The 26,789-nt window shown below is 51.1% G+C and overlaps 1 protein-coding gene across 2 annotated transcripts; it reads right to left on the bottom strand.

Moving 5' to 3' along the window:
• On the bottom strand, nucleotides 1-25,317 carry Znf444 (zinc finger protein 444). 2 transcript variants are annotated; one of them, XM_045133707.1, is made up of 4 exons: nucleotides 25,297-25,317; nucleotides 15,928-16,272; nucleotides 3,346-3,454; nucleotides 1-1,157 (listed from the first exon to the last, which is right to left on the bottom strand). In XM_045133707.1, exons 2-4 carry the CDS (start codon nucleotides 16,240-16,242, stop codon nucleotides 556-558), a joined length of 1,026 nt encoding a protein of 341 aa, XP_044989642.1. In that variant the 5' UTR covers nucleotides 16,243-16,272; nucleotides 25,297-25,317; the 3' UTR covers nucleotides 1-555. The 2 variants fall into 2 exon arrangements, with proteins under 2 accessions (XP_044989642.1, XP_044989641.1); XM_045133706.1 differs by lacking the exon at nucleotides 25,297-25,317 and adding an exon at nucleotides 25,232-25,296.
• Between the last annotated feature and the right edge of the window lie 1,472 nt (nucleotides 25,318-26,789).

Below are 26,789 nucleotides of genomic sequence, written 5' to 3' on the forward strand. Positions count from 1 at the left end.
TACACTTGAGTCAGCCGTTTTATTAACTGTCAGATGCTGGTGAACTGTCGTCTACGACGAGCTTCGTGGGCTTCATCTCTGCCCATCGCGGGCGGGCTGCCGAACAACCATCGCCCTCTCTCTTCTGGCGGGGACCCCACCTCGGTCCTGAGCGGGGCCAACCTCCAGATTCCCTTCCTTAAAGGGAGGAAGAGCCTCTGCTCCTTCCCCGAGCTCCTTTCCCCACGTGAAGGGAGAGGGGTGGGGTGGGAGGTGGTGGTGGTCCTGAGGCCTCCTGGTACCCCTACGGGAAATGGGTGATGGGGGATGGAGAGGAGGCATCTTTTACGGGGATGGGAGAACGCTTTGAAGCCAGGAAAGGAGGGAGGGGACCGGGATGAGGAGGTCTGAATGGGAAGTGAGATTTGGTGGGGGCGGGGCGGGGGGACCAGGGGTGGGGAAGACGGGTGGCCGAGCTGGAGGCGCTGGGTGGGGGGGGGGGGAGGAGGAGGGGAGGCTTCGGAGGAGCGACAGCAGTGGCCGTGGCGATGGTGGCGGAGGGGGGGGCTCCCGCGGCTACCCCAGGGCCCAGGGCGGGAAGGCGCCTCCTCCTCCCCCGCCCCCGCCCTCGGGGCCCGGCGCCGGGGTCCCCTGCGCGCCGGCCGCCGCCCGGCCGTGGATGCGCTGGTGGCGCAGGACGTGCTCGCGGCGCCCGAAGCCCTTGCCGCACTGCCAGCAGGCGAAGGGCCGCGCGCCCGAGTGCGTCTTGCGGTGGCGCACGAGGTGCTCGCGCCAGTAGAAGGTCTTGCCGCACTCGCAGCACGCGTGCGGCTTCTCGCGGGCGGGCAGCGGGCGCAGCGCGGGCCCGGGGCCGCCGGGGTGCGTGCCGCGGTGCCGCCGCAGGTGCTCCTTGCGCCGGAAGGCCTTGCCGCACTCCGGGCACGCGTGCGGCTTCTCGCCCGTGTGGCTCTGCCGGTGGCGCAGCAGGTGCGCGGGCTTCAAGGGCGTCTTGCCGCACTCGGGGCAGGACACGGTGCTGCTGCCCGGGGTTGCCAGGAACACCGGGAGGACGGGGGCCAGCGGGGGGCTGCCGGGCTCCTGCTTGTAGGGGCGCGCGGCGGCGGCGGCTCCGGATGCACCTGTCGTCGCGGGCACCTCCGCCCCGGGGGCCGCGGCTCCTGCGGGAGGAGGCCAAGGGTCAAGGGATGCGGCTGCGGCGGGCGCGCCGCCCGGGCCCCCGTCGGCACGAGGCGGGGGGATGGGTGACTGCGTGGGGAGGGAGGTAAACTGGATGGCACGGCAGGTGGGCGGGTGAATGCTAAGGGAGGAGGGCAGGACAGCGAGGTGAGGCTACACAATGATTGATGACTGTCAGGGATGGCTGGGAATTGACTCTAGAAAGAGCCCGTGGTGTCCGAATGGGTCAAACATGGAGTAGTGGGAATGGTTAAGCTGTCACATACACGTTCCTCTGTTCGTTACCCATGGGGGCGGGGGGGCGGCGCAGGGGCACTAGAAACCTTGATTTTAGTACTTTTACATCATGAACTCATCAGAACTCCTTCTGCCCAAAAGACCCCCTTGTCTCTCTGTGCTGGGCTTATCCACCCCACTGCCGACCTGTCTCCCTGTCTCTGGTGGACGTTTGGATTCTGCCCCGTTGCCTTCCTTCCCTTCTCAAGAGGTACTCTGAAGCACCTCGGCCTAGCTTGACAGAGACCAAATCCACGTCCAGCTTCCAAGTGGGCAGATGACACTGGCCACAGCCGCTGGATGAGGAAGGGTATCTGAGCCAACTTGAGCTAGACCCTGGGAGGCCCTTTGTGGTGTAATGCAGCGCACAGAGGCTATGCGGCAGGCTGCCTGGGCCAGTCCTCACTTGGCAACACCTGCTCTTGGGTCGGCCCCTTCCTTCCTCCTTTCCCCTTTCCTTTCCTCCCTCACTCCCTTCCTTCCTCCCTCCCTTCCTTCTTTCTATTCTTTATGTGTCTGGTATTTGTGTGAGGCAGGGACATTTGCATATTATATGTATACGTGTGTGTGTGTGTGTGTGTGTGTGTGTGTGTGTGTGTGTATGTGTGTGGTCTTCCTCGGCTGCTTTCACCTCATTGTTCGAGACGGGGCCTCCTGCTGTATCTAGACCTCTGATTCTGTTACACTGGCCAGAGTCCCAGGGATTCCTTGTCTTCGCCTTCCCAGTGCTGGGATTAGTGGCGTGCACCACGACGCCCAACATTTTACATGGGTGCCGGGGATCCAAACTCGGGTGCTCGAGCCTGCCTGGCGAGCACCTCATGCACTGAGCCATCTCCCCAGCCCGGCTCTGAGAGCTCTGTGCCTCGTGTGGGCAGCTGCACAATGCTGTCATGTGCCACATCACTGCTCATGCTGGCATGCCTAGAAAGACAGCACTGGAGTGGCTGCAGAGCCCGGAGACCTGCGCGTTCCAGGCCAGCCTGGGCTGCACAGGGAGACCCTCTTGCCAAAGCCCACTTCTCTGAAGGGTTGCTGGGGCGTCTCCATGCGCTGGCAGGGCGGCCCATGGCACGCATTAAAGGCCGGTCCTCACCACTGAACACTTGATCCAGTGACTGACCTGCCTGTTGAACCTGACCTGATTTTCCATGGGCTTCCCTGGGGCAGGGGCAGCAATGCCAACCCTCCCTAGACATGTGTTGTAGAGCAGATTCCTCTGAATTCAAGACGAGAGAGAGGAGGCTCTGGGGATTCAGGAAGTCAAGTCTGGGAGACCTGCATCTTACGGGTCACACTGCCACTCCCCAAGGTTATGTTAGCTAGGAACTGAAACATCCCTGGTGGGGGGCGGGGGGGAAGTTCCAGAGACTCAAGAAGTCAACTAGTTTGGGAAAGGGATGCAAGACCCCATCCTAAGGCTATACAAGGGGCAAACAACTGCTTGGAGAGGCTCCTGTCAGTGGTGCAGTGCGCTCCAGCGCTCGGCCCCCCTGCGTCCTCACCTGTGCTGGGTCGGGCTTTCTGGTGATGCAGCTGCCTTTGACTGGAAGCAGCTATGGGGAGGTCGTCATCCAGGAGGGGATGAGACTTCTAAGTGTGGCTGTTTGAGTCATCTCTTGCTCCTGTAAGCAACCCCTCACCCTGCTCCGTGAGTAACCCCAGTAAACTCACTGGCTCACCAAACTGATCCTGGTGTGATCGTCCTTTGCTCGGTCATCTGTGCCCTATCTGGGGGACAAGACCTGTGTTTGCATCACCCCAGGGAAAAGGATTCCTGAGACGACATGGTAAATGATGGCAGGGGTCAATTCTGTCTTCAGCCTGGGAGACAAGTGACCCCTGATGCTGGGAGACACCACGGAAAATGTGGGACAAAGGCCAGCCACTCACCTAAAGGAATCATGTCACTGTCTTCCTTCCCAACGCTGACCCTGGAGCCTTCTATCACGTCCCGAGGTGCCCTCACTGCTGATGACCGATCCAGGGAGGTCGCTGGACCCTGAAAAGACAGACACACAGTTGAGAAACTGGAGCAGGAGTTTGTATTTCTCTCTCTCCTCACCCTTACTTAACAATCAGATACTATTGTGGGCTCTGAGGGAGGTGACTGCCATGTTGGAAGAGGCTTATGCTCACCCCGTGGAGTAAAGAGTGGACACCTTCTGTCCAGTGCAAAGTGGGGCTTCTCGGGGTGTGTCCTCCATGCTCAGGTCGGCTTTCAAGTGGTGACATCCCGGCCCACACTGTAACTGAGCCCTCATGAGAGACCTGAGCCCCACCCATCTTCCCACGTCACCCCTGCCCTCTGACTCACATTGACTGCATGAGATATGCTACTATCTTGACCCCCTATATTTGGGATTATTTGTTACGAAGCAACAGATACATACCTCATACACCTGCTTTAAATATTACTTGAGGGCTGGAGAGATGGTTTAGCAGTTAAGGCACTGGCCTGCAAAGCCTAACGACCCAGGTTCAGTTCCCTAGTACCCACATAAAGCCAGATGCAAAAAGTGGCACAGGCATCTGGAGTTTATTTGGAGTGGCTGGAGGCCCTGGCATGACCATTCTCTATGCTCTCTCTCCTTCAAATAAATGAAATATGATTTAAAAATTACTTGAGTGTCTTGCAGCTGCCCTTTGGAATAAGGTGCCAACTTTAAGCTATCTTTAACTCAAGAAAATATAAAGAACTAGATGAATGTGGTGGTACATGTCTTTAATCCCAGAATTTGGGAGGCCAAGGTAAGAGGATCACTGTGCGTTCAAGGCCAGCCCAAGAATGCACAGTGAATCACAGGTTAGCCTGGGCTAGAGTAAGACCCTACCTCAAAAAAACAAAATCAGCCGGGCATGGTGGCACATGCCTTTAATCCCAGCACTCGGGAGGCAGAGGTAGGAGGATCGCTGAGAGTTCGAGGCCACCCTGAGAATACATAGTGAATTCCAGGTCAGCCTGAGCTAGAGTGAGACCCTACCTTAGGAAAAACAAACAAACCAAAAAACAGTAAAATATTTCCAGCTGCTGAGCTGCCAGAGAGACCAAAGGTTAAAGAAAAGGCTTCAAACAGGCTGTTTGTTTCTGCACAGCACCCTTCCTCAAGCCTGTGTCCCCAAGACAAGGCGTTCAGAACGCTGGTGCCGACGGCGACGGCTGGCCCAGGAGTCACACACAATGAGCTCTGTGGTGGTTTGATCCAGATGTCCCCCATAAACTTACGTGTTCTGGATGCTAGATCCCCAGCTGGTGGCAATTTGGGAACTGGGGTCTCCTGAAGATGATATATTGTTGGGGGCAGGCTTATGGGTGTTATGGCCAGTTTCCCCTTGCCAGTGTTTGGCACTCTCTTCTGTCCATCTGATGTTGGCCAGGAGGTGATGTCCACCCTCTGCTCATGCCATCATTTCCCCCTTGTGTCTGTAAGCCAAAATAAACCCTTTCCTCCCACAAACAGCTCTTAGTTAGGTGTTTTCTGCCAGCAGTGAGGTGACTGCAACAACCCCCTTTTGATTTTCCTGTTTATTTCATACACATTTGGACTGTTGTCTGAAGGACTACCTGGGTCATAAAGCAAACACTGGGGTCAGTGGCCCTGCCTAAAATTCCACCTGTTGATAAATCCTGACTTTTCCAAGAAGCACAGTCTGGATTCTGTGGGTAGTGTTTGGTTTCGGCAGGGCCAGGGTGAGCAGCTTATGTGGTCACATCTTGATGCTGCAGGCTGTGAGCTAATTTCTCACCAGAGAGCTCCAAGCTTGGCAGACTGGGAGGAGTCCATCGGCTTGCTCCCGTGATAGCTCTGGCCCTTGCTGCGGAGCTGCCCACGCCCGCCTCGCACCAGGCCCTCGCCTTGAACTCTAGGTTCTCCGTCTGCAGTGTCCGCATTGCGCTTTATTATAAGAGTCCCTAGTGAATTCCCTTAGAAATCAGGGTAATCCCCACCCAGCTGCAATGCATGTCTGTCAGTAGATGGCTGGATTTAAGGATTTAAGTAGCTAATGTTCTGAGACTGTTGTATCTGTTTTCCTTAAGACAGGCTCAGCTGGCTGTCCTTGTATGGCAAGACTGGTTTGGAGATCCAAGGGTTTGGCAGCCTAGCAAAAATGAGCCGGGTGCCACCCAGCAGTTTGTAAAATATAAGAACAAAATGTTCCCTAGAGCTCTGGTCACACAGATAAAGCTGATAGAGGGGCTGGAGAGATGGCTTGGCAGTTAAGGTACTTGCCTGTGGAGCCTAAGGACCCAGGTTCATTTCCCCAGAACCCGCGTAAGCCGGATGCACATGGTGGCACATGCGTCTGGAGTTCGTTTGCAGTGGCTGGAGGCCCTGGAGTGTCCATTCTCTCTCTCTCTCTCTCTCTCTCTCTCTCGGTCTCTTTCTTTCTTTGTGAGAAGTCTGATTACTTTCTTTTTTTTTTTTTTCTTGAGGTAGGGTCTCGCTCTAGCCCAGGCTGACCTGGAATTCACTATGGAGCCTCAGGGTGGCCTTGAACTCACAGCAATCCTCCTACCTCTGCCTCCCGAGTGCTGGGATTAAAGGCGTGTGCCACTACCCTGGGCTCTGATTACTGTTTGGACCTTTCTCCCCCTCTGATTTTCACACTCAGATCTCTTGCTTCCTCGTGAGCATATTTTAGGGATTTCTATCTTCCCTCAAGGGTCCATTTCCTCTGGGTTCCAAATGCACATCATGTGTGAGTTGCACAAACCTCAGCAGCTCTCACACCTGTACAAAATGCACGTTGTTGCTAGGTACTGTGTTGTTGCTAGGTACCGTGTTGTTGCTAGGTACCGTGTTGTTGCTAGGTACCGTGCTGCTGACGGCTTGTGCTACTCTCCCAGGCTTCTCCATCAGTGAGTTTGGGACTTTGAATTTATTTACTTATTACTTGTGCTATTTTACCATTCTCCTGACTGCCTCTGGAGCTCTAGAATTGCCCTCAATTATTCATTTATTTGTTTACATGGGGAGAGAGAGAGATACAGACAGAGAATGGGTGTGCCAGGGTTCCAGACAGCACAAACTCTAGATGCATATGCCTTTTTGTGCACTCAGCTGTACAAGGGGACTAGGGAATAGAACCCAGGTTGTTAGACTTCGCAGGCAAGCGCTTTAACCGCTGAACCGTTTCTCTAGCCCCGGCCCGCGACTTTGATGAGACAAACTGGCCTGGGTATTTCCTGTGGTATTAACCAGGCAATAGCCTGGGCTGCCTCTCTCCAGTTCTCTGGGTCCAACCACCAGCCTTTCAAAAAATTAAAGTTGGGCTGGAGAAGATGCTTAGTGGTTAAGGTGTTTACCTACAAAGCCAAAGGACTCAGGTTCAATTCCCCAGGACCCATGTAAGCCAGATGCACAAGGAGGCATATGTATTTGGAGTTCGTTTGCAGTGGCTGCAGGCCCTGACGTGCCCTATCCCTCTCTCTCTCTCAAATAAATAAAATATTAAAAAGTCACAAAACAAAAAAAATTAAAGTAATAATTATTGATTGATTTCTTGGGCTGGCAAACATCTTGCCCCTTGTTCTCAAATAATTCTGTTTGGTTGTGTGCTGAGATGCTGGCTGACTGAATGCAGATACACCATTTGATCTCTCTGAGTATAAAGGATTCTCTCTCAACAGAAATGGAGAAGCAGACTCCGGCCCTGGCTTTCTGGTGTCAAACTTCAAGGCAGAATGAGTGTTCTTCATTTTTTCCAAAACCAGCAGTTTCTTACCACTTACTTAGTGTGGGGGCTCTTTTCAGCCAGGAATGTATCAGTGAACAAGATAGGCAAGGCTCTTGTCTAAGTACAGCCGAGCCTACAATTTAGATTGGCCTAAACATCCCATCAAAAAGTAATACAGGGGCTGCAGAGATGGCTTAGCGGTTAGGGAGCTTGCCTTCAAAGCCACAGGACCTCAGTTCAATTCCCCAGAACCCATGTAAACCAGATGATGCACAAGGTGGCGCATGTATCTGGAGTTCATTTGCAGTGGCTGGAAGCCCTGACTTGCCCATTCTCTCTCTTTCTCTGCCTATTTCCCTCTCTCAAACAAATAAAAATCAAATATTTTAAAAAATAAAATAAAGTAACAGAGCTGAGTGTGGTGGTGAACACCTTTAATCCCAGCACTTGGGAGGCAGATGTAGGAGGATCTCTACGTGAGTTCGAGGCCACCCTGAGACTACATAGTGAATTCCATGTCAGCCTGGGCTAGAGTGAGACTCTACCTTGAAAAACCACAAAAGGAAGAAAAAAAAAGTAACACACAAAGGTTGGCCTAGCCAGTTCGGGGTTCTCTGTGTCCCCAGAACCTGAGGGGCTGAGCAGAGTCCTCAGAACCACGAAATTCAATGACTTCTTTTACTTTTAGAACCTCTGGCCTAAGAGGACCCCTGCCAATCCCAAAATGGAAGGGATATTTGTAATTAATATGTTTGAGACAGGGTTGTTCTCTGTAGCCCAGGCTGGCCTCAGACTCAGGCTCTTTGTACCTCTGCCTCTCTCTCTCTTTTTTTTTTTTTTGTTTTGTTTTGGTTTGGTTTCTGAAGGTCTTTCTCTAGCCCTGGAATTCACTATGTAGTCTCAGGCTGGCCTTGAACTCACAATGATCCTCCTACTTCTAACACTTGAGTGCTGGGATTAAGGGTGGGCACCACCATGCCCGGCTACCTCAGCCTCTCACATGCTGATATTCTAGGCGTGTCCCACCGCATCAATCTTGAAAGGGACTATTTTTTCCCCCTGCTAAGTATGCACACGAAAAGCAACTGCTTTCGTTGTCCTTAGCTGAAAGACAGAGAGGGGAAAACCTCACAGGCGCTGAGGCACACTGGAGGGGGCACCTGTGCCAGGCCCGTCCTGAGCAGCTCGTTCACTCTCCCCTTGAGGTCAGCTAATGACTACCCACTGCTGTTGGATGGAGAGGCGGAGGCTTTGAGGGGTGAGTTTCAAGGCGAGGAAGACTGACACAGGTCGGCTGTAGCACATGTACTTCTTATCGGCGGTCCCCATGCACAAACCCAACAGCCAACCAAGGACGGGCACCCAGGAGGTCTGAATGAAAACAGACAGCCCAGTTACAAAAGGGACCGCTGTGGGCTGAATGCTGGTTCCCTAACCCTAGGCTGCAACTCTCAGCTCAGGGTGATGGTGTTAGGATCATAAAGATGGGGCTCTTGTGACTATGACAGGGAACTTTATAAAAGAGGCCCATCAGAGCTCCTCGCTCCTTGTACCATGGGAAGGTGTGGAGAGAAGGCGCCACCTCTGAATCAGAAGTTAAGCCCTCGCCGTACGGTACTTCTGCTTTGACCTCAGACTGCCTGCTTTCAGGACCAAGAGAAACAAATTTCTGTTGTTTATAACCACCCAGCTCATGCTATCTTGCATTGTGAGAAACACTGAGTCCTTAGCTGGTGGTACCCTTTTAGAAGGTTGTGGAACCAGGCAGAGCCTCACTTTAGGGAGTGGGGGTGTGCTCTGACGTTTTATAGCCACACTGACTTTCCATTCCGTGCTTCCTGTCTACCAAGACATGAGTGGAGGAGTCCCAGCTGCACACTCCTGTCACCCAGGAGCTGCCAGCCACCCAGGCTTCCCCCCACGCTGAACTGTAGCCCTCAAACCGTGAACCACAATTAACCCCTCTCACTTGCCTCTTGTCAGGTATTTGGGCACAGCAACAATTAGCTAATTAAGAAACTTCCCTTTGCTGTGGCAGTCTGAATGGACTGAGACACCCATGGCCCAGTAACCACAGTCAAGGACAAATGCAAATAACCTTTCACACAGAAATCTACATGCTGGGCTGGAGAGATGGCTTAGCGGTTAAAGCACTTGCCTGTGAAGCCTAAGGACCCACATTCAACTCTGCAGGTCCCACATAAGCCAGACACAAAAGGCAATGCATCTGGAGTTCCACTCTGCAGGTCCCACATAAGCCAGACACAAAAGGCAATGCATGCATCTGGAGTTCCATTGCAGTGGCTGGAGGCCCTGGCACACTAATTCTCTCTCTCACACTCTTTCATTAAAAATAAATAAATAAATAAGTAAATAAGCCAAGCATGTGGTACACACCTTTAATCCCAGCAATTGGGAAGCAGAGGTAGGAGGATTGCAGTGAGCTCAAGGCCACCCTGAGACTACATAGTGAATTCCAAGTCAGCCTGGGCAAGAGCGAGGCACTACTTTGAAAAAACCAACCAAACAAACAAACAAAAGCCGGGCGTGGTGGCGCATGTCTTTAATCCCAACACTTGGGAGGCAGAGGTAGGAGGATTGCCTTGAGTTTGAGGCCATTCTGAGACTAGTGAATTCCAGGTCAGCCTGGGCCAGAGTGAGACCGTACCTCGAAAAAACCAAAAAAAAAAAAAAAAAAAAGCTAGAGAGATGGCTTAGCAGTTAAGGTGCCTGTAAAGCCAAAGGACCCAGGTTCAGTTACCCAGGACCCACGTTAGCCAGATGCACAAGGGGGCGCATGCATCGGGAGTTCGTTTGCAGAGGCTGGAAGCCCTGGAGTGCCTTACTATAGATCTCTCTCTTTTTCTCAGACTTGAATAAATAATTTTTAAATTTTTTTTTTTTTTAAATCTACAGACTAAGATTCAAAGCAGCTCTCTTCAAAAAAGTACCTCAGCTGGGTGTTGTGGTGAACACCTGTAATCCCAGCATTTGGAAGGTGGGAGCATCAAGAGTTTAAGGCCAGCCTTGGCCTCATAGTGAGTTTAAGGCCAGCCTGAGCTACACAGGACCCTGTCTCTAAATAAATAAATAAACCATCCCAAACTCTAGCTTGCACCAGCATCCACACGACCCTCCCTGGAGGTCACTGACACATGAGCTGTAACGCATCCAGACAGGAGACGCTGCTCAGCGATGAGCCAGAAACATTCAGGACAGGATGAGCCTTGACGACATTGTGCTTCTGAGCATAGGCGCCCATCTTAGAGGCTGTGAGCTCATGGGTTCCTTCATGGGTTCATTCCCCAGGTGACGAATCTGTAAGGATGGAGACCCAACCGTAGCTGGCAAGGGCTAGGGCAGGATTGGGAGAAGACAGAAAGCTGCCCAGAGGAATTGTTTTTGGGCAAAAGGACAGTGTGAATTCAGACTGTGGTAGATACAAGAAATGCAAAAAAAAAAAAAAAAAGAAACAGGTAAGTCAAATAAATAATTACATGTTCAGGGAGCTGAGGATATGGCTCAGTTGGTAGAGCGCTTGCTGGCATGCACGAAGCCCTGAGTCCCTGGCACCACATAAACCACAAAGCATGGTGGCACATGCATGTAATCCAGCCCCTGCGATGTACAGACAGACAAAAAGTTCCATGAAAAAAGTTTGAAAATGACTAAAGCTGGCTATGCTGTCTCATGCCTGTAATGCCAGTACATCAGATGTGGAGGCAAGAGGACCAGGAAGAATTGTTTTTGCTTGCATGTGCATATGTGCATATGTGCATGTTTGTATGTGTGGGCACACCTATGTGGGGGGGGTTCATGTATTAACTCCAGATGCTTGCGCCACCTAGTGGGCACTTGCAACCTTGCACTCGCCTCACCTTTGTGTGTCTGGGTTACGTGGGATCCAGAGAGTTAAACGTGAGTCGTTAGGCTTTGCAGGCAAGCACTTAAACCACTAAGCTGTCTCTCCAGCCCAGGTCCACGTATGTTTACATGAGGAAGCCAGAGGACAACCTCAAGTGTTGCCCTCAGGTACTCTGCACACCTCTTTTTGAGACAGGGTCTCTCACTGACCTGGAGCCAATCAAGCTAAACTAGCTGGCCAGTGAGCTCCAGGTGTCAGCCCATCTCCACTTCCCCAACTCTAAGGAGATGGCTCAGTGGTTAAAGGTGCTTGCTTGCAAAGCCTGCTAGCCTGGGCTCAATTCCCCAGCCACCCATGTACAGCTTGATGCAAAAACTGGTGCAAGCACCTGGCATTCATTCCCAGCAGCAAGAGACCCTGGCACCTTAGTTCTCCTCCTCCCCCTGACACACACAAAATGTACAAATACAGGGCTGGAGAGATGGCTTAGCGGTTAAGCGCTCGCCTGTGAAGCCTAAGGACCCCGGTTCGAGGCTCGGTTCCCCAGGTCCCACGTTAGCCAGATGCACAAGGGGGCGCACGCGTCTGGAGTTCGTTTGCAGAGGCTGGAGGCCCTGGCGCACCCATTCTCTCTCTCTCTCCCTCTATCTGTCTTTCTCTCTCTGTCGCTCTCAAATAAATAAATAAAATATTTTTTTTAAATGTACAAATATATAAATATTTAAAAAAACAAAATCCAGCAGGATGTGGTGGCACACTCCTTTAATCCCAGCACTCGGGAGGCAGATAGAAGGATCGCTGTGAGTTCGAGGCCACCCTGAGACTATACAGTGAATTCTGAGCTGTAGTGAGACCCTACCGCAAAACAAACAAACAAACAAACAAACAAACAAACAAACAAACAGACAGACAGACAAACAAAAAATCCAAAGAAACAGATAAATCAAAATAAATAAATGAGTAAGTGTAAGGAGCTGAGGACATGGCTCAGTCAGTAGTCTTGCCTGGCATGCACAAAGCCCTGGTTGCCCAGCACCACACAAACCAGGTGTGGGGGTGGGCGCCTGTAAACCCAGCATGCAGGATCAAAAGTTCAGAGTTATAAGCCGGCATGGTGGCGCGCGCGTTTAATCCAGCACTCAGGAGGCAGAGGTAGGAGGATCGCCATGATTTCGAGGCCACCCTGAGACTCCATAGTGAATTCCAGGTCAGCCTGGGCTAGAGTGAGACCCTACCTCGAAAAACCAAAAAAAAAAAAAAAAAAAAAAAGTTCAGAGTTATCTTCAGCTATGTAATAAGTTCAAGACCAGCCTGAGACACATGAGACCGTGTCTCCAAGAAAAAAAGTTTAGAGGTTACCAACCCTGGCCACCTTCTAGTGACCCAGAACCTGAGAAGATGGTCCTGGTGACAGCAGTCCTTAAACAGCCTCAGGTGACTGACCTCTGTGATATGAGTGTGTAGCCCCACACACGAGTTTGCTGCTGGGCATTCTGGTCCTCACCCTGCCGGGAGCCAGTGAGCTCTGAGGACACGGAGGGCCCTTGGGCTGAGGCAGAGATGCCCAGCTAGACAGGGCTTTGGCCCAGGCTTCCACTGCCCACACCCCACTGCACGCCTTCAAGAACATCAGCACCATGGGGCTTCATTACTCTTCCTCTCTTTTTCCCTAAATTCCCTCAAAATGATTTTACACTGTCAAAAACAGAGATTTTTTTTTTATATAAGACATGATATCATATAGCTCAGGCTGGCCTCTGGCCTCAAACTCCCTGTAGCTGAGGATGACCTCGAACTTCTGATCCTCCTACCTCCACCTCCCAAGTGCTGAGACCACAGGTCCAGCTCTGGCTGATGTGTGCCAGCTGCCATGAGAAACTCCCGAAATGCATTCTGGACCCCAAAGATCCAGGGTGGTGAGATGAAAGGAGAGAGGGCCTGAGGAGTGGGTGAGTGAGCACCAAGAGGCTGTAAGGAAAGGAGGGGGTCGGCTGGAGAGATGGCTAAGCAGTTAACACGCTTGCCTGCAAAACCTAAGGACCCAGGCTCCGTTCCCCAGGACCCATGTAAGCCAAATGCACAAGATGGCACAAGTGTCTGGAGTTTGTTTGCAGTGACTGGAGGCCCCAGTGAGCCCATTCTCTCCCTCTTTCTTTCTTTTTTTTTTTTTTTTGGTTTTTCGAGGTAAGGTCTCACTCTGGCTCAGGCTGACCTGGAATTCACTCTGTAGTCTCAGGGTGGCCTCGAACTCTCGGCGATCCTCCTACTTCTGCCTCCCGAGTGCTGGAATTAAAGGCGTGCGCCACCACGCCCGGCTCTCCCTCTTTCTCTTTCTCTCTCAAATAATAAATAAGGGGTTGGGGACTTAGCTCAGTGGATGAACGCTTGCCTAGCAAGCGCAAGACCCTGGGTTCGGTCCTCAGCACCGGAAAAAAAAAAAAAAGACAAAATCAAATAATAAATAAAATGTAAAAAAAAAAAAAGAGAGAGAGAAAGAGAAAAGAAACAAGGAGGGGTGGCTGGAGGCAGAACAAAGAAGTGGCTGACAAGCGGGAGACATCCAGCCATCATAGACTGAGGGACCCTGCTTTCCCTCAAAGAGACTGCAACCCAGCAACTGGGGCGGTAGACCCTAACCATCCTCCTGATGCCTCAACCAACATACCATGCGCGCAAGTACTGGCCTCCCTTCCCAGAACCACCCAGTCAGTGCTTTGGTGCGTGCAGCTCCTGCCCCTGAGCGGTCCCTCTCCAGGCCTCTGCACGCCTGGCACAGTTCAGGCACATGGCGGCCTTGGGCTCAATACAGGAGGTTATTAAAAGTCAAGTTGCCAGTTTCCTTTCGCATCTTCTAAGGTGGCTGCTAGAACATTCAGGACCTTCTGTGGTTCCTGTTACATGTACACTGGGCACTGTGGCTCTAAGCCAGAGTTGGCAGGGTCAGAGGGCCACTGTGTTTGGCTTGGTGGCTGTGGGGGTTTCCCATCACCAGCGGCAGGTCCAGGGTAGTCCCACACAGCACTGACGAATGGCTATGGCTGCAGGCGCCCCTGACTTCACACAAACAACATAAACAACCGGAGCTGGGCTGGGCCCACAGGCTGTACCTCTGCAGACTCCAGAAAAGATTTTGTACTTGACAGATGGGGGGCTGGGGAGTCATCTGAGCCATGAGATGTTCCCCCTGAGCGGAAGGTTTCTGCCTGGGACCTCTGTCTGGCAGAAGAAAACAATGGATTTGGGTGGGGTTAGGTCCATGCAGGATCTGAGGGGATGGGCCAGGACCACCAAATAGACAGTCCACCATGTCCATGGGACTGGTGATTGAGCCACAGTAAAAACCTTGACCACCAGAGGCACCCTGTCTGATACCACTTCCTGTTTTTTGTTTTGTTAGGTAGGGTCTCACTCAAGTTCAGGCTGACCTAGAATTCACTATGTAGTCTCAGGCTAGCCTTAAACTCACAGTGATCCGCCTACCTCTGCCTTGCAGTGCTGGGATTAAAGGCGTGCGCCACCACACCCAGCTAGCAACCCCTGTTTGTTTGTCTTAATATTTTATTCATTTATTCATGAGAGAGAGAGAGAGGGAGGGAGGGAGGGAGGGAGGGAGTGGGGGGGGAGAGAAAGAGGAAGAGGCAGATGAAAGAAACTGGGGAATCAAACCTGGGTCCTTGCGCTTTGTAGACAAGTGTGCCTTAACCACTAAGCTATCTCTCCAGCCCACCACTCCCTGTTTTCAAAAAACGTTTTTCTGGGCTGGAGAGATGGCTTAGCGGTTAAGCGCTTGCCTGTGAAGCCTAAGGACCCCGGTTCGAGGCTCGGTTCCCCAGGTCCCACGTTAGCCAGATGCACAAGGGGGCGCACGCGTCTGGAGTTCGTTTGCAGAGGCTGGAAGCCCTGGCGCGCCCATTCTCTCTCTCCCTCTATCTGTCTTTCTCTCTGTGTCTGTCCCTCTCAAATAAATAAGTAAAAATTAAAAACAAAAACAAAACCTTTTTTCTTTCTTTTTTTGAGACAGGCCCTTGCTATGTAGCCAAGGATGGCCTGGAATGCTCTTGAGATCCTCCTGCCTCAGCTGGGCTTGCGGACATGCACCACCACTCCCATTCCAGCACTACCTGCTTGTGGTCACACCTTGTGTCCTGCAGCAACTAGCCCTGACCTTGGCTCCACTGGGAAAGGACACCTGTCAGCTTTAGGCACCCTCCAGCCCTCCCTGTTCCTATGCTGCGCTCTGCACCAACTGGAACAGTGGGCAAGGAAGCCGCCGGGATCTGTCTTAGAGGTTAAATGCCCTTGCTTGCAAAGCCTGTCTCCCTGGGCTCAATTCCCCAGGCCCACCTACATAAAACAGACATACAAAGTGGTGTATGTGTCTAGAGTTAATTTGCAGCAGCAGGAGGCCGCCCTCCCATAAATAAACTTTTATTTCTAAATATTTTATTTTTATTTATTTATTGGAGAGAGAGAGAGAGAAAATGGGCATGCCTGGACCTCAAGCCGCTGCCAACGAATTCCAGACACATGTGCCACCTTGTACATCTAGCTTACGTAGGTCCAGGGGAATTGAACCTGGGCTCGCTAAGCCATCTCTCCAGCCCTCTCATAAATAAACTTTAATTTTTTTTTTTCTCTTTTAAAGACAACCTTCAACGAGCTGAGCTCCGAGTCCTTCCAGCCAACTGCCACCTGGGGGTGGAAGTGATGCGAAAACAACATGACACTGAAGAGAGAGAAGGCCCCATTCCCGCGCCTGCCCTTCTGCATTATCACCCCCCACCCCACCCCGCAGACGACACCCCGGTTTTCGTAGCATTTCTGTGTTCATATGCGGTGTGCCCCTACAAGTGGGGGTGTGCGTCCCAGGTCGTTCGGGTGGCCCAAGTGCGAAGCCCCCCGGTCTCTGGCCACCACGACCCCCGGCTCACCCAGAGCTCCTCCAGCAGGGCCACGGCCTCCTCGCCGCTCTGGGGCCGGCGGCTGCACACCCAGGCCTGGGTGTCGGCGGGCAGCGCGCTCAGGAACTGCTCCAGCACCAGCAGCTCCAGCATCTGCTCCTTGGTGTGCACCTCGGGCTGCAGCCAGTCCCGGCACAGGGCGCGGAGCAGCCCCAGCGCCTCGCGCGGCCCCGCCGCGTCACCCAGGTGGAAGTGGCGGAAGCGGTGCCACGGCGAGTCCAGCGTCAGCGCCTCCACCGTCAGGGTCTCCTGCTTCACGGGCTGGGGCGCCGCCGGGGCCTCCATGGGGCTGCCGGGGGTCTGGGACCGCAGCACCTGCATGCAGGGAGAGGCAGTCAGCCAGGGGCCAGCTCAGGCCGCCAGAGGCCAGGTGAGAAGCCAGGGGCATGCAGGCCCACTCCCAAGCTTGCTCGCTTCTCTTCTCAACGGGGCCACCTGCTGCAGGCCAGCAGCCCTTCCCCTGATGGGGATGTGTGCCTAACTCTCTGGCTGGTGGGGAAGACTGGCCAACCGAGAAATTCTCAGTGAGGCAAAGTGCTGTGTGCTAGAAATAGGGGGGCCGGGCTGGAGAAATGGCTTAGCGGTTAAGGCACTTGCCTGCAAAGCTGAAGGACCCAGGTTCAATTCCCCAGGACCCACATAAGCCAGATGCACAAGGTGGCACATGTGTCTGGAGTTCATTTGCATTGGATGGAGGCCCTGGCATGACCATTCTTTCCCTCTCCCTCCTTCTCTCTCTCATAAGTAAATAAAAATAAAATATTAAAAAATTTAAATAAGCCAGGTGTGGTGGCGCACACCTTTAATCCCAGCACTTGGGAGTTCAAAGCCACTCTGAGGCTAAATAATAAATTCCAGGTCAGCCTGAGCAGAGACAGACCCTACCTCAGAAAACCAAAACAAACAAATAAAAATAGGGGGATAATAGGCAGGTGATAGCTTAGTGGTTAGGGTGCTTGCCTGCAAAGCCAAAGGTTCCAGGTTCAGTTCCCCATGACCCACGTAAAGCCAGATGCACAAGATGGTACATGCATCTGGAGTTCCTTTGCAGAGGCTAGAGGACCTGGTATACCCATTCTCTGTCTGCCTCTTTCTATCTCTCTCAAATAAATAAAGAAACTTGGGCTGGAAAGATGGCTTAGCAGTTAAGCACTTGCCTGTCAGGCCTAAGGACCCCAGTTTGAGGCTCGATTCCCCAGGACCCATGTTAGCCAGATGCACAAGGGGCATATGCTTCTTGAGGTCCTTTGCAGTGGCTAGAGGCCCTGGCATGTCCATTCTCTATCTATTGGCCTCTTTCTCTGTCTGTCACTCTCAAATAAATAAATAAAAAGCAAAAAAAATTAAAAATAAAAGAAAGAAACTTTAAAAACAGGGGGATAATAATTCCAGAACTCGTCTGGAAGAAACGGTCTCAAATTCTTGTCTCTGCCGGGGATCACCCTGGGCGCTGCTGAACTCCCAGCTCATCATATGTTCCTCATGAGAATTAAACACGCACACTTAACGAAAGAAAGAAAAAAGAAAGAACCCTCTCCCTGTGCAGTATGGAGTGTGGCCAGACAAGGCTAAGAGCTGGAGGAAGGGCTGCTGTGGAATGTCCTCTGGGCACGACTCGGCCACTGCACTTGTGATCACCTGCACAAGGTTGGGCCTGTTAACATTCCATCATCAGGGGGCAGATGCTCATGAGGCTCTACCCTCCTTAAGGATCTGTGGCAGTTAATGATTGCTAGGAGTAAGAGGTGACAGATTTTTTTTAGAGACAGCTGGGCGTGGTAGCACAAGCCGTTAATCCCAGCACTGAGGAGGCAGAGGTAGGAGGATCACAGTGAGTTTGAGGCCACTCTAAAACTACAACTCCAGGTCTGCCTGAGTTAGAGTGAGACCCTTCCTCAAAAAATAAAAAAAAATAAAAAAAAGGAGAAAGAGAGGAGAGAGGCAGGTAGAGAGAACGGGCACACCAGGGCCTCTAGCCACTGCAAATGAACTCCAGAAGCATGTACCAACTTGTGCATCTGGCTTTACATGGGTCCTGGGGAATCAAACCCAGGTCCTTTGCAGGAAAGCGCCTAATCACTACGCCATCTCTCCCGCCCACAGACATGTCCTTTCGTGGTGTAGCCACTGGTCTGTTGTTGCCCATGCTCCCATGAGCAACCACTCATTCGTGCACCTATAAGCAACTCTAATTAAACCCATTTATTCACAAGGAAGGAAGGAAAGGAGGAGGGAGGGAGGAAAGAGAGAAAATGGGTCCAAGGGAGGGATGGAAAGGAGGAGGGAGGGAGAGAGGAGAAGCGAGAGAGGAACGGAGGGGGCGCACAGCGGGACCTGGTCTACAGCAACACCCCATAGCTGTTACTGTCTGCCCTGGCTACTAACCAATCCCACATTCCTGTAGCAGCCACCCCTAAGTCCTCACGAACTGCTAGGAGAGGAACTGAGTCCCCGAACTCATGTGCTGCAAAGCCCAACTCATCACTGTGAGTGGATTTGGAGGTGGAACTTGCAGGAGCCAGGCAAGGCTGCCTGGGGCTGAAGGGTGGGGGCCCTAATCCCACAGATCTGTGTACCCACAGGAGGGAGAGACTTTACCCTCTGCCATGCATACCACCATGGTGCCATGCTGCACCCTGACCTAAGACTTCTGACCTCCAGAATGGTGAGAAAGAGAATCAAAAGCCAGGCATGGTGGTGCACATCTTGAATCCCAGCACTTGGGAGGCAGAAGTAGGAGGATCACCCTGAGACTACATAGTGAACTCCAGGTCAGCCTGGGCTAGTGCGAGACCCTGCCTCAAAAAACAAAACAAGGGCTGGAGAGATGGCTTAGTGGTTAAGGCATTTGCCTGTAAAGCCAAAGGACCCGGGTCTGATTCCCCAGGACCCACGTAAGCCAGTTGCACAAGGTGGCACATGTGTCTGGAGTTTGTTTGCAGTGGCTAGAGGCCTGGGTGCACCCATTCTCTCTCTCAAATAAATAAAAATAAAATACTAAAAAACAAAGAAATAGATTCAGTTCAGGTTGCTACTAACAAAGCACTGCAGCCTGGATGGCTTGGACCCTATGCATTTATTCCTCAGGGTTCGAGCAGCTAGAAGTCTTCATAGTAGGCAGGTAGGGACCTCTCCTACTTACAGAGGTGCCTTCTGTGTCCCCTCACAGTGGAGCCCCAGGGAACAAACTCTGGTGTCTTGATTGTCCCTCAGGCAAACCTGAGAATGCCCCCAAGTGTCATCCTGTGCCCTTAACTTCTGTTGTTTCTTAATAGCCGTGGGGCCTTCAACATGGTACTTACCCTCTCTGAGCTTATTTTCTTCACTTACCATACAGGACTAATAATAGCTCCTTCCCTTCAATCAGAACCATGAATTAGAAATAGCCCAGTGTGAGCTAGGCATGGTGGCACATGCCTTTAATCCCAGCACTTGGGAGGCAGAGGTAGGAGGATCATCATGAGTTTGAGGCCACCCTGAGAATGAAGAGTGAATTCCAGGTCAGCCTGGGCTAGAGTGAGACCCTACCTCAAAAAACCAAAAAAAAAAAAAAGAAGAAGAAGAGAAAAAAGAAAAAGAAATAGCCCAGTGTGAGGCCAGAGAGATGGCTAAAGTGCTTGCCTGCTAACCCTAATGACCCAGGTTCCATCCCCTAGTACCCACATAAAGCCAGATGCACAAAGTGGTGCATGCATCTGGAGTTTGTTTGCAGGAGCTGGAGGCCTTGGTGCATGTGATAGTTAAGGTGCTGTCAACTTGATTTGTTTAGTAATCCACAGAAATCCTGAGGTTGCTTCCAGGAAGGATTAACTGAAGGAGGAAGTCCTTCCCCCAGAGCTCTCAGAGGGGGACTTTATATAAGGAAGCTCTGGGGGAAGAGCCCCTTCCTTCTTCCCACTTAGCTGCTGGAGCTGCTTGCTGCCTTCCAGCGTGGATTGAAAACCAGTGTGGACTGAAGAGCCACGTGGATTGAAACCCAGCGGCTCCTCAGGAAGCTCCCAGGCTTTCAGTGCCGGATTGGGACTGCTGAAGCATCTGGCCATGTGGACTGAGCAGCTACCAGGTTCCTTGATTCTCGGGCCTGCAACTGCTATTGTACTACGGTAAAACTAATCCAATAAATTCCCTTTTCAAAATAATGCATTCTAGCAGTTCTGTTCCTCTAGAGAACCCTGACTAATACAGTGACCCATTCTCTCTCTTGCTCCATCTCTCTCGGCTTACAATTAAATAAATAAAACATTGGAAAAAGAAATAGCTGGCCAGGCATGGTGGCACACACCTTTAATCCTAGCACTCAGGAGGCTGGGGTAGGAGGATTGCTGTGAGTTTGAGGTCAGCCTGGGCTTGAGCAAGGCCATAACCCAAAAAGAAAAAGCCCAGTGTGGGGCTAGAGTGATAGCTAAGCGGTTAAGGTGTTTGCCTGCAAAGCCTAAGGACCCAGGTTCTATTCCCCAGAACCCACATAAGCCAGATGCACATGGTGGCACATGCATCTAGAGTTTGTTTGCAGTGGGTGGAGGCCCTGGCATGCCCTTTCTCTCCCTCTCTCTCTGCCTTTCTCTCTCTCAAATAAATAAAAATAAAATATTTATTATTATTATTTGAGAGAGAGAAAGAGGCAGAGAGGGAGAGAGAGAAAGAGAGGTGTGCCAGGGCCTCCATCCACTGCAAACGAACTGCAGATGCATGTGCCCCCTTGTGCATCTGGCTTATGTGGGTCCTGGAGAACTGAATCAGGATCCTTTGGCTTCACAGGCAAGTGCCTTAACCGCTAAGCCATGTCTCCACCCCCAAAATAAAATATTTTTAAAGAGAAGAAAGAAAGAGCCCAGTGTGGAAAAACAGCTTGCCTACTCTCAAGTTTCCCAAGCTCAACATGAATGGTGTTTGGGATAGACCAGTGTGTGTTGTGGAAGGGCCGTGTGTGCAATGTCAAGTGTTAGCAGTACTTCCCAGGCGTGAAAACACCAAAATTGTCTCCAGAAATTGCCGTGTGTCTACTACAGGGCAAACTACCCTTGAGTGCCAGTCACTGCAATAGGGATGCCAGGCTGACAGACAAGGCAAGGGGCCTGTTGAACCATCTGCTTCTCAAGCCACATGGGTGACACATGACTATCAGCTTCAGGAGACAAACTGGATATATCCAGAAATCTCCACCCTAAAGGCAGCTGCCTGCAGGCCCTCAATACTGGGAATGTAGAAAATTCAAAACGAGGCTGACTTTAAGCACTACAGTGGAAAACCTCCAAGCTGCCTGAAGTGCGTGTTCATTCAAGCGCTGGTCTTCCACAGCTAGATTACAAATCAACCAGCAAGTGATAAACATCCCAGGCTGCTTGTAACTGATTGCAAGGTCAAAGGTGAACCCAAGACAGGGGCTTTAAACCCATGCCAAAGCTGGAGTGAGGTATAACAGCAATGCCATTAGCTATTCCTTCCCAGCCCAAAGAGAAAAGAGCTAAAAGGTAAACTGAAGCCAGGAAGCAGTAAATTACTATTCCTTCCTAGACACATCTGAGTTCTACACCACAGAGAGCAAGTGACTGAAGGCTTAAACCAAATAATATGAAGGTTAAATACTTCTTTTGGGGGGGGATGGTTTTGAGGTAGAGTCTTGCTTGTAGCCCAAGCTTACCTGGAATTCACTATGTAGTCACAGGGTGGCTTCAAACTCAGGGCAATCCTCCTACCTTTGCCTCTCGAGTGCTGGGATTAAAGGCATGTGCCACCACCCCCGGCTTCACCAAGGTGTTTTTTTTTTTTTACTTTTATTCCTTTAAAAATAATAATTTGGGGGACTGGAGAGATGGATCAGTAGTTAAGGTGCTGGCCACAAAGCCTAAGGACCCAGGCTCACTCCCTAGTACCCCCTCAAGTCAGATGCACAAGGTGGCACATGCATCTGGAGTTCGTTTGCAGTGGCTGGAGGCCCTTGCACACCCATTCATATTCTCTCTCATTTATTTATTTATTTATTTTGGTTTTTCAAGGTAGGGTCTCACTCTGGCCCAGGCTAACCTGGAATTAACTATGCAGTCTCAGGATGGCCTCGAACTCATGGCAATCCTACCTCTGCCTCCCAAGTTCTGGGATTAAAGGTGTGTACTACCACGCCTGGCTCTCTTAAGGAAAATCAAATATTAAAAATAATAATAATAATAGCTTTGGGCTGAAGAGATGCCTCAGCGGGTAAGGCACTTGCCTGCAAAGCCTAACGATCCAAGTTTGATTCCCCAGTACCCATGAAAGGCCAGATGCTCCAAGTGGCATACGATTTGGAATTTGTTTGCAGTGGCTAGAGGCCCTAGTGCACCCATTCTCTCTCCCTCTTTGTGTGCAAATAAATAAATACAACATGGCTGGAGAGATGGCATAGTGGTAAGGTGCTTGCCTACAAAGCCAAAGGACCCAGGTTTGATTCCCCAGTACCCACATAAGCCAGATGAACAAGGCAGCACATGCATCTGGAGTTCATTTGCAGTAGCTGGAGGACTTGTTGTGCCCATTCTCTCTTTCTCTATCTGCCTCTTTCTCTCTCTCCCAAATAAATATATAAATAAAAATAAAATATTAAAAAAGATTTCTAATAAAAATAACTTTGGGGCTGGAGAATGACTCAGCAGTTAAGACGCTTACCTGCAAAGCCTATACCTGCAAAGCCTAAGGACCCAGGTTCAATTCCCCAGTAACTACAAAGGCCAGATGCACAAGGTGGCACATGGGTCTGGAGTTTGTTTGCAGTGGCTAGAGGCCCTGACACAAATGTTCTCTATCTGCCCCTCTCTCTCAAATAAATAAAATACTTAAAATCTAATGATCCATTTAAAAAATGAAATAAGGTCAGGAGTGGTGGTGCACACCTCTAAAGCCAGAACTCAGGAGGCACAGCCTACTTAGGAGAATCACCATGACTTAGAGACCACCCTGATACTACATACTACATAGTGAATTCCAGGTCAGCCTGGGCTAGAGTGAGACCCTACCTCGAAAAAAACAAAATAATAATAATAATAATAATAATAATAATAATAATAAAACAAATAAAAAGTTCTGTCTCTCCCCTATACATCTTTACCCTGGTTGATCTTTAGCATACTGTTCCTTTCCATAACACCAATCAACTGTTCTGCAGTCCCTTTCTGTGTCCATTTTTTAAAAAATATTTTTTGTTCATTATTTATTTATTTATTTGAGAGTGAAAGACACAGAGAGAAAGACAGATAGAGGGAGATAGAGAGAATGGGCGCGCCAGGGCTTCCAGCCACTGCAAACGAACTCCAGATGCGTGTACCCCCTTGTGCATCTGGGCAACGTGGGACCTGGGGAACTGAGCTTCGAACTGGGGTCCTTAGGCTTCACAGGCGAGCACTTAACCACTAAGCCATGTCTCCAGCCCTCTGTGTCCATTTTTTAACTGTTTAAAAAATATATTTTTATTTATTTATTTGCAAGCAAAGATAGATAGAAGACAGAGAGAGAGAGAGAGAGAATGGACCCATCAGGGCCTGTAGCCACTGCAAACAAACTCCAGATGCATGTGCCACTCTGTTTCTGGCTTTATGAGGGTACTGGAGAACCCAACCTGGGTTGTTATGCTTTGCAGGCAAGCACCTTAATTGCTGAGCCATCTCTCCAGCCTCCCCTCCCCCATTTTTAACTTCTGTGTGTCTACGACGTGTGTGAATGTGGGCGTACACATGCTACAGCATACATGTGGAGGTCAGCGGACAATTTCGGGTGCAGGTCCTCGCCTTCTACCTTGGGGCAGGGTTTCTCATGGTTTATTGCTGCGTCCACCTGTGAGAGCCCAAGGGGTTTCTCCAGTCTCCACTTCCCCCTTCTTGCTACAGGCACACTGGGATTCAAACTCAGGTACTGACATTTGCTCAGCAAGCGCTTTTTTTGGGGAGATGAGCCATCTCCCCAGCACTTTGACTTCTTTTATCAAAGAGACCAAGAACTTCCACCAGGAACCCTGTGCCTCAGCTGTAACTGGACAAATATTTACTCAGAGCACAAGAGCAAAATCCTGGCTCTGCCACCCACAAGCTATGTGTCCTTGGACAAGGTACAAAAGGCACCTTTTACACACACTATCTCCATTGCCTTAGTTGTAAAACGAGGACAAAATTCCTGGTCCAAGAGCCACAGTGAGAATTAAAGAATATAAAGAGCACAAATTCTCAGAATAGCACCTGACAATAAGTAAACTCACCCTAGTTAGCATTTACTATTAACATGACTTTGTCCCACATTCCTTGTGAAGAGCCTGGGGAAGCGAGTACCTAGATTGAAATGTAAACTGGAATAGGTTTAAAATAGGATACACAGTTGGAGATATGGCTCAGTTATTAAGAAGCTTGCCTGTGAAGCCTAAGGACCCAGGTATGATCTCCAGTACCCATGTAGACCAGACGCACAAGGTGGTGCATGTGTCTACAGTTAGTTTGCAGTGGCTGGAGACCCTGGCGCACCCATTCTATTTGTCCCCCTCTCTTTCAAATAAATAAATAGTAGGATATAAAGGATAATAAAGCCAGGCCTGATGGTGTACGCCTGTAATTCCAGCACTTAGGAGGCGGAGGCAGAAGGAGCAGGAGTTTAAGGCCATCCTCACCTTAAACACAGCCAGCTGGAGGCTAGCCTGGACTACATAAGACCGTGTAGAAAAAAAAAAAGAGGACGCTTTCATCCTAGGGCGAGGGAGGATGAGGAAACTTCTGATTGTCACAGCAACAGTTTTTAAGCTCTCTCTGCACATTCATGAATTTAGTCTCTTGCAACAAGCTAATAAGGCGGTTCTCTTAGTATAACAGGGCAGTGGTTCTTCCGGCATCTCCACTCTATAAAGTGCATGTACACTTGTAAACAGTGCACACTGCGAGACACCTGCACCCCCATCTACTCTGCAATACCCTTGTTCTCCTGAACCCCTTCCTGCGATCCTTTCTCAGAGGGGCTGAGGAGGTCCCAATGTCCAGACTCCTTGGAAGAATTGGGCTTTCCCCTAACCCTAATGTCCAACCATCCCACGGCGCCACCTGGAGGACCCGTGACCCCCTCCCGTCCCCAAGTCTTCCCGGGGGTCCGCACATCCCTCCTAGGTTCCCCACCAGCTTCCAGGCCCGCCCCCAGCCCCTCCCCCTCCCAGCCCATTTCTCGCCCTCTCCCCCACCCCACCCTCCCTGGCCTCAGGTCTCGCTCCCCTTCGCTCGCCCGTCCCGCATCCACCCGCTGCAGTCCCTCCCCTCCTTTTCTGCTCGCTCACCTCACTCTCCAGGGCGAGGCCCCCCAAGCCCCCTCAACCTTCCCGCACATGCGCACAAAGCTCACCCGGACTCCATGCCCCGACAGGCTTTGCGCCAAACTCACCAGTCCCTCCCCTTTCCTTCCACACCCCCCCAACCCCAAAGTCGCCAGTTCTACCCAACTCCCCTACTCCAGCGGAACTACATTTTCCAAGAAGCATCGCGTCAAAAGCGGTTTGTTCTGGTTTTTTTTTTTTTTTTTTTTTTTCTATTGGAACCACTCCGTAACGACTCGCGCACGCCCATAAATTCCCCTCCTGGCGGCTCCGCCAACGCCAAAACTACATTTCCCAAGATGCATCGGCCCGCGGCTTGCTTTCCCTATGGGGAGCCGCCGGGCGCTTTGGACTTTGAACTACATTTCCCAGAATTCATCTGGCCGGGGGAGGTTTCCAATTGGTCCTTCGCGCGGACCCACGCGTAAACGTGTCAGGAGAGGGGAAAGGCGAAACCGTGGTGTCTTATTCGTGAAGACCTCTGGAGGCCAGGCGCTTGGGAGGTGGGGCCTCCCGGTCCTCGTAGATACGATTGGCCAGCGTTCCTCACCAATCAGCAGTGCGGATTGCGTCTCCTTGACGACATTTCTCCATTCCGCCCGCCCCCTGTGCTCAGTTACGCAAGGGCTGGAACTTGTGTATGAAGGCCGACCTTGGGGACACGACCTGGGTGAGCCTGCACTCTGAGCTCAGTGTCCCCGTCCCAGAAATGGAAAGAAAGGTTTTAAGAGGTTGTTCCCAGGGCTAGAGAGATGGCTTAGCGGTTAGGGCGCTTGTCTGCGAAGAGTAAGGATCCAGGTTCCCCAGAACCCACGTAAGCCAGATGCACAAGGTGGCTTCTGTGTCTGAAGTTTGTCTGCAGTGGCTGGAGGCCCTGGCGTGCCCATTCTCACGCATACTCTATCTGCCTCTCTCTCTGTCTCTCTCTCTCCCAAATAAATACAATTTAAAAGATAAATATATATATATATTTGTTGTTATTTTTCGAGGTAGGGTCTCACTCTAGCTCAGGCTGACGTGGAAGTCAGTATGTCGCCTCAGGGTAGCCTCAAACTCATGGTGATCCTCCTACCTCTGCCTTCCGAGTGCTGGGATTAGAGGCGTGCACATCCACGCCTGAGAGCAACAGACACAGAGTGAAAGACAGAGAGAGAGGGGGGAGGGGGAGGGAGAGAGAGGGAGAGGGAGGGAGGGAGAGAGAGAGAGAGAGAGAGAAAAAATGGGCACATCAGGGCCTCCAGCCACTGCAGACGAACTCCAGACGCATGCATCCTCTTGTGCATCTGGCTAACGTGGGACCTGGGGACTCGAGCCTCAAATCGGGATCCTTAGGCTTCACAGGCAAGCGCTTAACCACTAAGCCATCTCTCCAACCACAAAAAGATATTTCTTGGTTCCAGATCTGATAATGGCTGTATGGATAAGAGAATCTCTCCTTCCTCCAACACTGAGCTGATGCGAGGACTCACACCGAGAAAAGGGTGACAGTGGCAGGCACGTCACAAGCCTATGTGAAACTGCA

The sequence above is a fragment of the Jaculus jaculus genome, chromosome 14, assembly GCF_020740685.1.
Source record: "Jaculus jaculus isolate mJacJac1 chromosome 14, mJacJac1.mat.Y.cur, whole genome shotgun sequence".
Lineage (NCBI taxonomy): Eukaryota > Metazoa > Chordata > Mammalia > Rodentia > Dipodidae > Jaculus > Jaculus jaculus.

What these genes read in the sequence shown, in the direction of transcription:
- Znf444 (XM_045133707.1), bottom strand. Translation starts at nt 16,242, where the DNA reads ATGGAGGCCCCGGCGGCGCCCCAGCCCGTGAAGCAGGAGACCCTGACG. An exon ending in CCCTGCTGGAGGAGCTCTGG is followed by an intron (nt 3,455 to 15,927) that starts GTGAGCCGGGGG and finishes CTGTCTTTTCAG; the next exon opens with GGTCCAGCGACCTCCCTGGA. An exon ending in CAGTGACATGATTCCTTTAG is followed by an intron (nt 1,158 to 3,345) that starts GTGAGTGGCTGG and finishes CTCCTCCCGCAG; the next exon opens with GAGCCGCGGCCCCCGGGGCG.